Genomic DNA, 14,023 nt, shown 5'->3' on the forward strand with positions numbered 1-14,023 from the left:
TTTTGGTGGTTTATGAGAATTTACGCGGTAAATGAGCGCTAGTAACACCACAATGATACATCATAATTATGGGCTAGATTTAAGCAGCAGCTCGGCTGTTTATTGACGACGGAATCTATGTTTCAAAATACGACATTTCGTCCATTGGAATGCGAATGACGTCATACGCATCGATTTCTCAAAACAACGTTTTTCTTTTCCTTTTGTCCGAGTTCGTAGCGTGTTTTGCCATGTAGTCAACGGGGAAGTCCAGTACATGGAAGTATTATTGAAATGCACTGCTATGGTGATATTAGAAATTTATTCAAGTTGATGCAATGGAGTGTTGTTAATTGGTGCATTATAATAATAATTAAATTCGTTTCGCTAGGACTATAGCTACAGTCAATTCGCGAAACGAAATTGCCTCACCGACCCTAAACACCCCACGCATAAAGACAATGAGAAATGAATTCACCACTAAGTAATAAATTTAATTTTTACTCTATTCACGACTTATTCCATCGCAATAGCTAATTTACTGCGCGTGGTTAACGATGATATCCCTCTCAGCCAAATAAATTCATTTCATACTGCACAATGTGCCGGTGATCTTATTTCAACCAATAGTTCACAAACCTACGAGGACAATGATTTTATAAAGAAGAATCTGTCCTTGTAGCTTGTATATATTCCGATGAATCTACGTCGCTACAAGGGAACGTTGAATAACCTGGTGATGTGAGTTTGTTTTCCTTTGCTCGGATCTTTTTATAAGTACTACCAAAACAATCGGCAAATACATATTCCTTCGGGTTGTAAACTTGCATAGCTCGCCTAGATCTACCCCAAGGCGATTCGTTTCCATTTGTTTTGCATAATATTGAATTGAATTTTCAGTCTTTACACATCTAATACGAAGCTGCGGCCGCAATATTATGTATGAAGTAAGCCTTGTGTTCTGCCGGTGTTATTCATAGAATACGATATCCTCACTCTCTACCTGCGCACCGCCTGCTTCACTGCTATTTTTGTAACTCCACCTCGCGATACTAGATTGAATGACGCGATTTAGGCGTTCACGGTCTGAACAAAGCACATCATTTATCTGTTTGGGATCAGCAAACACTTTTCTTACGTTTCAATACAAAAGTCTCCCATCTATCCATAACCATTATTATCAAGTCTCCCATCGGAGGCCTATCGTACAACGCTTCACGGACCCACGCACTGCTGAACCCAGCTAAGGTTTGATCCCCCGACACGTGTTTCAGTTGCTTTTCTGTTTGAAAGCCTCTCGAATTATATCTCCTGATTCATAAACCTACTCTACTCGTCCTGCCGCAGCGTCGATCTCTTTATAATCATCTAGTCATAGTATGTGGAAATCACGGCTGAATAACCTTTCGGCGTATCCCAGCCTGGTCGGAGCCTTGCTCGCTCAGCTCTAACTTGTGATTATTTCGGAAATCTGTTTCGGAATATTTTGTTACCTTGGCCCCTAGCGTCAAGACCCTAGCAATTTGCGCCGCGTGATGTTTACAAACATTTCGTAGTCACATAGCGCGTAGCTATTTCCTGTGACGAGACACATTCTCTTACATGCGTTTGCATTCATGACGGCGTTAGACTCGTCTTAGTGAAGGTAATGGTGTCGTCGTCAATGATGATGATGATAAAGACATAAACAAATATCTCCTCTAGAATCATATTGGGGATCAATTAAACCTATAACTAGGCCTGGGCAAAATCAAGTACCTGAGTGATTCGATTCTGAATCACGTATTATGCTTCGAGTCGAGTAATCGAGTATCACTCACTATGACGTCACTACAGAATGTAATATGTCAACGTTCAAATATGTACTTTTTATGCCACCACAAAGAATATAATGCCTGTTATCGAACACATTAAACATACTTTGGTATTTTTTCGACCATACCGATTTCATTGCACTTCGTGACAATGTTGTGGGATGATCATGTCTTCGGAAATGTGCTATTTCTAGTAACGTTCGTAGCTTTGTACTATATGTTTCGTATGCTACGATACGGCCTATCAGGGTTTCAAGGCTTCAACAGTGAAAATTAGTATCGACACTATAATTCTCTTTGATAAACTAACTTTGAGTGGCGAGGAGCGTATAATTTCAGTACTCGAAAAATTCGTCTTTTACTACTCGACTCGAATCACTAAAATTAATACTCGATTCAGATTCGAGTACTCGAATCATTGTGCCCAGCCCTACCTATAACCCGAGAAATGAGAGACTCGTTTGCGAGAGTTCACCGCGTGACTTGTACAAATCCAACATTGATACAAATCATGGGGTTAGTCGTGCGGATAAACGTGGCGTGATTCAGCAGAAATATATTTAACAGGGGAGTGAGATTGTTAGGGGAGATTCCTATTCGAAAAATACTCTATTTACCTGGATTGAATGGAAGATATGTGTCAGGTTGCAATGTCACAGTTCGTGTTTTATTCCGGTATGGATCGTGCTATGATGTTACATACTGACATAATTCACCCGAAAAATCCGGTATTCGCCAGAAAATCAAATTCTTTGTAGCCTTAAAAACGCCATGAGTACCAAGAATGACTTGCATGAATACTATTCCATCCTCAAGATTACCAGACCACGACCTGACCTATCGATCTCGCCTTCCATGACATGCCACCCCATTTTTTGTCGCTTGATTTTTTCTATACTATCTTATTTACTTTTCATTCAGTGTTCATGCCTCCTCTTTACATCGCCAAGGCCAAGGTGGGTGACTGATTCCATAGACTACTCCAAGTCGCTTCGACACCTTGCTATCTTTTCATTGTATCGCATTTTTGTGGTGCATTGAACTGATAAAAATTGCTAATAAGCCAATGATGATGATGATGATGATGACCAATCTAATAGCAAGTAATGGAACGCCAAGACCTATTTATTGTTGTTACATCACCTGCGACAAAAGGTAGGTTATATATTCCATTTGCAATCCATATACCAGATAAATTGTGATGGTGCGTTAAGTTGACAGATATAAACATCGCCCGCGTGCCTGTAAAATGAATATGTGGGATATATAACAAGAATATAAGTGTTATATAAAAGTGAAAACGTACGAAATCCAATGTTGGAGACGAGGGAGTCTCTTTCCCCTTCGTATCTACTACATCTATGCGCTGCTATATATTCGTCCCACTGCAGTCGCACTTACCAAGTTGATAAAAGCATCCTTGTTGCGCGAGTACAGTTGATACCGTGGTGGTCTGCAGGCGTTGAGCTGTGCGATTGCAGGGAAATGTTTATCGAATTCGAATGTGATCTGATACTAGCCGGCAATGATGATATATACCTGTCTGTAGCATTTAGGTCTATGAAACATCAAAGTGTCACTTGGAAACCAAGAATCATCCCCACGAACTTACTTCGAAGTAAGTTAAAAAACCAAGATGCGAATGAATCGGGAATCCATGCAAATCGGAGAGCATGCTGGTCAAAGTAACATTGGAGTAGTTATAAAAACAGTCGCGTTACCGCAACACTTTATCCGAGCCTCGTCAATCCTTGTGCCGAGCTCTTTCCTCACAGCATCGATGCATGTATCACGAGCCGATATGTACCCTGTCTTCAGCATTGAAATGGATTGCCTAAAAAGCGATCCTGCTTTACCGGGGGCTGCAACCTTTTGTATGCAGCGAGCCAAAATATCAAAAATTGTAAAGTATTACCAGCTGGCGTGTCGACCATACTTAATTTTGTCATATTTAGCGTTTCAAGCAAGGAATCACTCCACCTACCTACCTGCTACTGGCAACGGCATCAGTTACGTCAGCGAGTCTTACAGTATTGGTCGCGAAGGGTATAAATTATGGTCGCTGCCGCACTAGACCTTTTGCCTAATGTACGTAATATGTGCATGTGCATTGTGCAGCATTTAAATTTAGTCGCGTAATGATCGATCCTCTGTGGTTGCCTTGATCTTTCCCAAGTCTACTGTGTTGGGCGCCATAGCCAGTAAGTGACAGGCCCATCAACGATGCCATGATGAGATGGCCTGATGATAAAAATGCGCAATCCCATGTATCATGCAAGTCGGTTTGATGTCACAATTTAGCTGGTCTGGCAGTAGATTTGTCTGTAAAGCTGCAAAGATCGCGGTATAGCGGTAAAGGTTATTGTCGTTGCTCAAGATATATTGAAATCGCTTACACGTATCAGACGAAACTAAAACAATATATCCCATCGTGAGACGAACACAATTCGAAATTCGAAATTCGACACGGCATTCATTATTTCCCTCTGTGGGTCTCATTTGAGAAATGCGTCTCAAGCTGCGGGGGCTGGGCTATTCGGGTCGGTCATTTCGGCGCCTGGACACTGGACAGTGGACATATCAATGTCGAACGTTTTGGCCAACATGCGACGGTTATTATATTTCAATGTTTTATCGCCGAAAATCATTTCCGCCACGCACACGGCGCACGGAGTCGCCTGTTGCCGAAACGTGTGTCTCCTCGTGAAAATGTCCAGCGCCAAAATGCTGGTTTATATAAAATAGCCGCGGTCCCACGGGCTACACAGTGCACACTCCTAGACTAAAGCATCCAACGGTTTCATACGATATTAGGCTGCCGTGTATATATATATATATATTTGTGGGTTTCCCAAAATCAAGAATCCAGGTCACGAACAAAACATGGTTATAATATGTCGTGTTCGTCAAATCATTTGGCGTGCTATGAAAAATCATCTCGCGTGCCGGGGTTTGCCGACCCCTGTTGCTATACAGTACATATAAACTCAAATCGAAGGCGTGAAGAGTGGTTTACTTAGGGTTGCATTTAAACAAAAATCCATTTAAAACTAACATGTTTAAAACATGGCCCTTGCTTCAAACATGTTTTTTAGCCATGACATTACGAATATTTAATTGTGACACGTCACAGCGGATTGACATTGACAACTGAAAATATAGGGTAAATATGGCTCCTTCCACGAAAAGGGCTTCCGACCACTGTCATAAACAGACCAAGAATATTTTTACCAGGACTGCATCGTCATGCATCATTTTACGGTCGGCGGTCTTCATTATCAGAACACCCCTTCCGCACTAATGCGATCTGTATCTATGTCAGGGGTGGACAAACTTCGGCCATATTTTGATCTGTAAAAACTCGCAGGCTAATATAATCATTCAGTAATAGCGCAATTCGTCGTAAATAGCTCATAATTTATAATAACTGATATAAATTTAATATAACTATATCACGGATTCCGAAAATAAATATTGATCGATTTCTCAATTCGTTGGTAACAGCAACGTTGCACTATACACGCCTACATTTTAACTGCAGTACTAGAAAACTACTTATTAATTTGGACGTGGATAGCAAAGCGTTGTTACTGCGTTTATTCAGTAAAGAGGTGTTCTTTGACAACCGTAGCGACGTAATTAGCAACAATCTCAAGCTATTCATGTTTCATTCCTGATATGTAGAATACACTTTAATTTAAAAAAAAAAACTCGAACGTATTCGAACTATTCCTAATCATGAGTACTGAAAACTACAAGCACAGAAAAATGTTTCAAGCGACTGTTAAGAACCAAAGGTTTGAGCGACTAACAGGGAATAGGTCAATGAATGTAATCAAACGATAAGGTAAAGCGTCAGCGATAAGGATGATACCAATAAGGTGCGTAAAATTAAAATAAATGCAAAAGGAAAGAACCTCCTGATAACTAAGAATTACAACATTTTGGTTCGCATTTACATTTTCACTTGCTCGGAAACTGTTAGATTGCATTTGATGAACATTAGGGTGCGAAAAGTTTCTGGCCCAAGTAAATTTGGCCAAGATTGGAGGTAAGATTGGGATTACATCTCTACAAATGCGTGATCAAGTTTGATTAAGCCTTGGTTGGAAACTTGATGTTTTTTGCTATTGATGCAACAAGCCTCGGTACTGGTCAGAGATTAAAAAAAAACTTTGACCGTGGTGTAGGAAATGGTTCAGCACAGAAGAGTGTATTTGCTGTTCATCCATTTTTGAAATACCGGTACTAAGATTTAGTTTAGACCACTGGTTCTCTAACTTTTTTAGACACGCCCCCCTTTATGACATTGAATATTTCGTGCCCCCCTTATCGTCATAGCACACAATGAAACCATAAAGTTAGCAATCCTTACATATAGTTTGATGGTATGGAAGGTTATGACTGTTGATGAGAGAATTCTCCAATACGAAATTCAGACTATACACCGAGCAATACCCATAAAACGGAGGTGAATCGGGCCAAGCGCGGAAAAGATTTCAGTTCACTGGAGCGTCGCGCCTCGGTCAGATGCTTTCACGTCGCCCAAGGGGGCACGCCCCCAGTTTGAGAACCACTGGTTTAGCCTATATTGTACTTCACAAAGTTTTCTGTTGCTACTGAAGTATGGGAAACAGTTTAGCGTGACTGAATTATCTAGTTATAACAACGCAGCACGCATAGAACACCGATGTAAATAGGCTAATTATTACATGTGGTGACTGTTTACTAAGGCCTCAAGGTCCCTCGTCGTCATCCTGGTTCGTACCGGATTTTCACTGGTGCGACGAATAAATTATTGATTAAATTATTATTTTATGCTGTGATTGTCAGGTTTCCATGAAAATGTAATTTGGATTGTAATTGAGCAAAATTTTGATCAAAATACAATTACAATTACAATTACACAAAATAAAAATGCTTCAATTATAATTACAATTACAATTACATGAAAAAATGTAATTAATACAATCAGCTCAAATACAAATTACAATTGATCCAACTCTGGTGCGGACCGTGAGTGGATTCCAATGTAAAATGCGGCCCATGAGCTAAAAAGTTTGTCCACACCTGATCTACGTGCTATAACTGTTGAACCGACGATGATTTCGAGGGTTCCAGTCACCCTACATCGTATACGTCGACTTTATTAGGTGTAAATCGTCCGTATATGAAAGTATTTACACAATTATAGGATCATTAGGCAAGTTTGAAAAAAATAAAAAATGTAAAAAGGCATTTTGTTAAAACACAGTTTTCGTTTTGAGCAATTTCGATTTGTCCGCTAAACTTTGCTGTACCAATCTTTTCTACAAGAGCCTCGCAATTCTACCCGCAATTAAAAGCGACGATGAAGCTGGCACTGCCTTGTAGAATTCATTGTCTATTTTCACTGCATTGCTCATCATTATTTCACAATAACCATGATCACTAGAGCGATTTTTTGACATGTCAAAATAAGTCAAAATTTTATCAAAATTGTAGCGTTAGGTCAAAAATTGTTTACAAAGTCAAAAAAATTTTCACCCTTGCATTTCGTTTGTATCATAGATTTTGCATTGTGGGTGAACTTATCATTTGATATTTTACAGCTTGTAGCCTACTTTATAGGCCTATACCGTTGTAGACGGCCAATTGCCTGCTAATTGTGAATCATAAACGGTCAAATGAATGAAATAGGTTGACATGGTGTTATGGTTAACGTACCACATTATCCTAACTGAAGCAAGACTGCTTGGGCATTGCATGCTTTCTATATTAAGAAGTGCATAATGAAAAATTGTGATGTAGACGACATTGTCAGAATGAAGCAACACAGTGCATGTGTGACCAGCAGTGTACGCACAACTTCAGTGTTGTCAGTCAACAACTGCTGCTGTTGAACGTTCTTTCTCCAATTTGGCAAGCTATTTAGTAAGGACGGACACGGATATTGTAGGAGCGTATCTTTCGTTGTTGTAGTACAACAAATTTAATTATTTCTACCGTAATACGTGATGTAACTACTGGAATTCTTCATAGAGCCAGATTTCGTTAAAATAAAGTGTAAAAATGTTTCAGTTTTTACGTCAAAACCGTTTTTCAGGTCGAATTACGTCGTAAGGACAGACAGTTCCAAACAGAAATGAAGATAAGTAGTACAATTTCAACATTATGTGCGAAAACACCTAATTTGCGTAGGCAAGGTCAAAATTTGGTCAAAATTAAGTTTTTTAGGTAAAAAATGTAAAATTTTGATTTTTCAGGTCAAAATCTTTCGTTTTTAGGTTAAAAAATCGACCTAATGATCACTCATCTTGTGTTAAAACAGACGAAGTGCTGTTCATTGTGCCATAACCTAACGCTAGGAATTGCGAGTATGTGTTCTAATTAATAGAAGTCTGTTATGTACAATTTATACTTCTCTTCCGTTCCTGAGTATTTTGGCCGTATAAAGCGCTTGTCCGGGGTCCGAACTAATGAAATCGACCGTATATATAAAAGTATTGAGTGGGGAGCTATTTCCATATATCGATTAGCCTACCTGATTCAAAGAAGGCACTCGTACTTGTCTTACCTTTTGTATAAGTGACTCTCAAGTGAGTAATCCTGGTGAAACTCAATCTCGAATTCAACTGTCCCCGTCACCTATATAAATCGCAATAGAATGTTCATTCTACTCATCCCATAAAGTACATTAGAAGCAGATAATGCTCATTACTCTATTACCTTAGGAATAGAATAGAATCTTCCCAGCCTGCTTGTTAATAGATGATTAACATTATGGCAGGTTTGACTTCCGCGGGCGTGTGCGCAAGTTCCATTTTCGCATGGGCAGTAACTTTGATTCAGAAGTGCAACCGAATTCTGTACACACCGGGATATATTCGCATTCCAGCGACATTCATTTACGTCTGTGGTTTTGATCCAGAAATTTTCCTGGCTGTAAGCATAAAATTTTCGGTCTCACTGTCATCGCACTATAGTACATAGCCCACTCAGTAATAGCAAAACTTTTGCCATATAGGCCTAGCCTTCCCATTGGTGTACCCTTTTTCGTGTTCCATCATACTCATTTTCATATGGTAATAATATTATATATTTTGTCTGTCTGTCTGTTGGACATGTTCGGTATCAGTTAGTTTTACACAGATATCGCTGTTATGTATTTTCAATCCACACCTACACCTTTAATTGTGAAGGTGACGAGATAGCGTAATGGTATGATCCACAGCTGCCACCTGCAACACTAAATAGGCTGCAGGATCGAGACCGACCGAGGCCCACTCCACAGAATCCGTTCCCAAGTGTTGGAGGTTTTCCAAGGCTCCTGCTCGCCATCTGACCACCCGCACAAGCGGTGTCTTAATAAGCCCAGAAGTGGGCCTCGCTACAAGTATAGGCAGCATGACAATCATAATAAAGAATACCGGCCTGGTGTAAATGACGGCCAGTAGGGTTGTTCAAAAGTAACTGTTTTTTCGGATTCCGACCTTTCACTGATTAAATTGCCACGTTACCGTAAGAACGCTGCACACCAAATTTGGTTCAATTTCAACCAGTATAAGCCGCCGCAGAGCCTATTTAAATCTTTAATTTATAACAAAAAATTAAAAAAATATTTTTAAAAATTTTCTGTCAACCCGATGAATTTGTTGCGTTGTCTTCAAAAGCGATGCAAACAAATTTGACTCAATCCCAACCCGTAGAAGCGGAGTTATTTCAGTTTTTCATTTATAATTCTGGGATTATCCACCGTCAATGCTATTTTTGCAAATCCAGAAGTTTCAACTGCAATAACTCCGCTTCTACGGGTTGGAACTGAGTCAAATTTATTTTGCATCGCTTTTGAAGACAACTCAACAATTTAAAGAGGTTGACAAAATTTTTTATACTGGTTAAAATTGAACTAAATTTGGTGTGCAGCATTTTCAAGGGTAACCTGAAAAATTAATCAGTGCATGGCTGGAATTCGGAAAAAAAATTTTGAGCAATGTCGCCAACGGTATCATGGCTACCATTTATTTTTATAAATATTTGTAACTATATCTCACTATAATGGGTTAGTGCCTCGCCCACCATGAACATCACCGCACGTCACTGGACTTCGTATCATTTAAAACATGGATTTCAAAACAACATAATTACAGCCGCATCATAGAACAGATACTACAGGCACAAAAAAGTAAATCCCAACTACATAAATTAGGTCGCTGTTATATTAAATTATTTAGACCTCTCTCCTTACCCGATTTCACAATTCCCGAGTGGAGGTAACGAAGCATCCGCATCCGCTGTTAGTTTCAATAATCTGACAGTCTTTTTCAATCTGACAAGAACTCCATCATAGTCCCGTGCTGGAATAACGAAAGAAAGTTTTCGATTGACTGTTTTTTTGATTGATGGACCGACGATATATAGGCCCGGGAGTGATGTAAAGCTTTCAATGCGTACTAGTATTCTATTATTCGCGGTATACCCCGCTAGACTCTCAGTACCCCCGGATGTTATCTGCTACCATCAATGCGCCACCCCCTGGTGCGTTCAGGCTCACCCGGTTCATCTGCGCTGGTCACGTTGACGATGAGCATATATCGTATACCACTTTCCACGCGTTGTATGACTTTTGAAAATTGCACCGATTGTTCTGCATTCCAAAAGTCTGAAATATTTTACGTTAAATCGAAATCGACCCATGACTATAATAAAAAAAATTGCTTACCTCGATCGCATATGCGAAGTCCTGTAGCTCGTGTGCAGCTTTGTAGAAGCACAAGGGAGATGAAATAGCACGTTTTAGAGTAATAAGATACCATATCTTAAGTATATACTCGGTCTATTTCAAAATAAGATATATTGGCAAAAGCGGCTTGAAAACTAAATCCGCGCGATATCGACAAGGGATCCATGTCCATTGTCCAATGTCCATAGCGGAGTCATTTTTAGAGTGAAGTTTTTTATGCTCGATTCTTAATCGCAACGTTATCTTTTTCCAAAGTGGTATCGGGCGTGTATACACTTTAGGGTTGCCTTTAAAACAAAAGGTGTTAATACACTTTGTTGAATTCATTTTCTAAAAAGTGTTTAAAAAATGCCTTTTTATAAAAAAAACGAAATTGTTTTTATTCCAAATTCTGTATAATTATGCCATAATTGTGTGAATACTTGAAAAAAAAAACACATTTACTATGAACATACGGACGATTTTAATCGGATATAATCGACGTACACGGCATCATAGGCGCCGACTTTTATTTTTGCATGGGGTGGCGAAACGCAAAACCCCGTCCTTTTGAAATGACTATTCTGACGCTAAAATTCAGTTGCAATTTAACAAGTCGTATTATCTGTGTTACGCGAGGCCGCGGTTAATTAGCGAGATTTGTCTGTGTGCGACAATTCTGGAACACGGAAGAAAGACAAGAATTATTATTACAAACGCGCGCGGCAGCTACGTTTCTAACGATGAGGTCGAATTTGTACATTGTTCGATTGCTGAAATCATCATCAGTACGCTGTACAATCGGCCAGCAAGGTTGCGCTGATACGAAATTGCAGACATGCCGCTAACCTGCAATAATTACAATTACAGGGTGCGCTAGTCATACCTAAACACCGAGATTTGGCAATGGCAACGAGCGCAATTTATTCAGACGCGGGCATGAGTTTTAATCAAATAGATACATAAACACAAACAATATTACACTGAGATTGGTACTGTTTGGCGAAAGTGTTTCTGCGGACCGTAGCAGGCCTGCATGCAGACGCGCTAAATCAAATCACCGACGATAGTGCACATGAGATATCGATGGCCCATTTCGCAGGCAAATGATTCTCGCTAATTTGCAGTACGCAGCATCAATAATACAAATTAGTGAATGAGCATTTCAAAAGGACGGGATTTCTCGTTATCAATGAGAAACTCCCTGGCTATGCACCTGGGGTTTTAATACCGTCAACGCGCTGGTTAATATCAGCTCGGAGCCTACGGCCTACGTACGTAAACCCCGATCAGACAGTCGGATCGGATTTGATCGTAAAATGGTGCGCTTTTAATTATCCACGTGTTATTGCAGCAAGAGCAATATGGGCGCATGTCGCAACCTTATCAATAGAAATACATCCCAAAGGTTTGAAATTCGATCCGCGATATGGTTGCGCTCGATAGAGTCCGTCCAGTAATGAAGTTTATTGGAACATAGAAGGTTCCCGTTCAAACTAATCGAATAAATTTAGAATTTGCGCCTCCGATAATCTCGTGTTGCATCAATATTTGACAACTTAATTCAATGCCATGCACTACACAATGCGCAGTATTAATAACAAATCAAACGCTGACAAGTGATACCTAGGGAACACGAGTGTATAAAGCAGACAAGAATTAGTTGCCTACAGATGATAGCGAACGAGAACGCGCGCATCTAATCAGTAATTCCTCAACTTGCGTACAGCACCATGGGGTTCCGAGTCCGACATCGCGACAATTATTTGCTCATTATAACGAAGTTTGAGCTGCATTGTTGTATTTCCCGATAAAAGTTGGCAAAGCCATGTTAGAGTAATGAATATGCGTACTTTGCGCAGGAATGACTTTCAATTCGCAGGCATCATAGGCTACACACACATTGTCTGACTGTCATATTCCGCGCTCCAAGCATCCAATTAAAGAGCCTGTCGCGTAACGGAATTATTTTGTAACCGAATATGGGCGCAATCGCAAATACAATTAAGAGAACGTGAATTCGCTAGTCTGGTTTTGAGAGGGGATGGTGCTGCTCAGCGCAAAGCGTGTCGAAATCGGCGTCGTAAACGAGGTTGCGAGGTTGCTTCTATTGTCTGATTTGATTACTAATCGCGGATTACAATTTATTGCGGCGTTGTGAGCACTAGTTCGTCGTCACCGACGAACCTGCGTATTCAATTATCCCCGCGCGCATCGGTTAATGGTTTGTTTGTTTGTGTTGGGGTATTCATGGTGCTTGTCGACTACTATGGTCATTTACACCAGGTCGATATTCTTCTTATTTTCCGTAACTGCCGACTTATATCACGGTCTAGGCTTTTTGTAAGACACCGCTGACGCGGATGAGGACTGAGGAGCTGGCGAGGAGGAGCCTAGGTAAACCTACAACACTTGGGTATCGGAATTCGGAAGTCGACCTCGGTCGGACTCGAACCCGCACCCATTGGTGTTGCAGCCGCGGATTATGCCACTGCGCTATCTCGCCAAAACGGTTAATGGTAAATAGTTGGCATTTACGAGTTATCGCGAACTCGCTAATTGACTGCGCAGACGGCGGGCGTTTAATCTTATTGTATGGGGTGGCCGCCACCCCATAAGTGTGCCATGGGGTGGCTGCGCCACCCCGTAACTCGGCGCCTATGCACGGCATGGGATGGTTGCTACGCTCGAAATCGTCGTCGGCTCAACAGTTAAAGCACGTAGATATAAATAATTGGTATACGGAATGGATGTTCTAATGATGATGTCCGCAGACCGCAAAATGCTGAATATCTATGTATTCCTGTTCAGAGATATTTTTGGTTCGTTTATTACGGTGGTCAGAAGCCTTTTCTCGTCGAACAGCCATATTTACCTTCTATTTTCAATTGCCAATGTCGAGTCACTGTTACGTCACAAATAAAATATTAGTGACCCCCTGGCTAAAAAAAACACAAAAAAACAATAGAAAAATGTTTGTTTTAAATTGATTTCTGTTTTAAATGCAACCCTACGCTTGTAGCTTCTTTCTATATTTGATCCGAAAGTGCAGTAACCCCATAATCCAGCGAAACGAATGCGTGGACCCTGACGTGGACAGGACATGTAAATATTCAAAGAGACTAGGGCCCAGTGGTTCCCAACCTTATTCGACTCATCGCCCCCTTTTCAAACTCAACGCCGATCATCGCCCCCCAAATTTTGTGAACCGAAAAATCGGTATACAATCTGTAATCATCGGCGGGTTGACTGAAAAAAAAGGTCAACTTTACGGTTCGTTGTCGAATTTTACACTTTTGCAACTAAATTTCCGTGGATTGACTAAAAAAAAGATCATTTCTCCGACTTGACTCCAATATAGCCGTTTTTACGCGTCATCGCCCCCCTATTGCCCCTTCGCTATTTTCGCCCCCTGTCGCCCCCTTTGTCCATTTTCGCCCCCTATCGCCCCCTTCGTCATTTTCGCCCCCCTAGGCCGCCAAATCGCCCACGTTGGGAACCACTGGATTAGGCAAATCATGATTCTGGC

The 14,023-nt window shown here is 40.6% G+C and overlaps 1 protein-coding gene across 2 annotated transcripts; it reads right to left on the reverse strand.

The window, feature by feature from the left end:
• Positions 1-2,933: 2,933 nt before the first annotated feature.
• On the reverse strand, positions 2,934-13,856 carry LOC145433320 (uncharacterized). Of its 2 annotated transcripts, XR_013913080.1 has the most exons (8): positions 10,495-13,856; positions 10,327-10,434; positions 10,021-10,129; positions 8,502-8,715; positions 8,350-8,420; positions 3,515-3,627; positions 3,100-3,260; positions 2,934-3,035 (listed from the first exon to the last, which is right to left on the reverse strand). XR_013913080.1 is itself a non-coding variant. In XM_080310394.1 (7 exons), exons 1-7 carry the CDS (start codon positions 10,586-10,588, stop codon positions 3,163-3,165), a joined length of 807 nt encoding a protein of 268 aa, XP_080166520.1. In that variant the 5' UTR covers positions 10,589-13,856; the 3' UTR covers positions 3,051-3,162. The 2 variants fall into 2 exon arrangements, 1 of the variants encoding a protein (XP_080166520.1); XM_080310394.1 differs by lacking the exon at positions 2,934-3,035 and having other exon boundaries at positions 3,051-3,260.
• Between the last annotated feature and the right edge of the window lie 167 nt (positions 13,857-14,023).

The sequence above is a fragment of the Botryllus schlosseri genome, chromosome 2 (genome assembly GCF_051294905.1).
Source record: "Botryllus schlosseri isolate E-star chromosome 2, Bs_hap1, whole genome shotgun sequence".
Lineage (NCBI taxonomy): Eukaryota > Metazoa > Chordata > Ascidiacea > Stolidobranchia > Styelidae > Botryllus > Botryllus schlosseri.

What these genes read in the sequence shown, in the direction of transcription:
- LOC145433320 (XM_080310394.1), bottom strand. Translation starts at nt 10,588, where the DNA reads ATGGTATCTTATTACTCTAAAACGTGCTATTTCATCTCCCTTGTGCTT. An exon ending in CTCGGGAATTGTGAAATCGG is followed by an intron (nt 8,716 to 10,020) that starts GTAAGGAGAGAG and finishes TTATGCTTACAG; the next exon opens with CCAGGAAAATTTCTGGATCA. An exon ending in GGCTCGGATAAAGTGTTGCG is followed by an intron (nt 3,261 to 3,514) that starts GTAACGCGACTG and finishes GCAATCGCACAG; the next exon opens with CTCAACGCCTGCAGACCACC.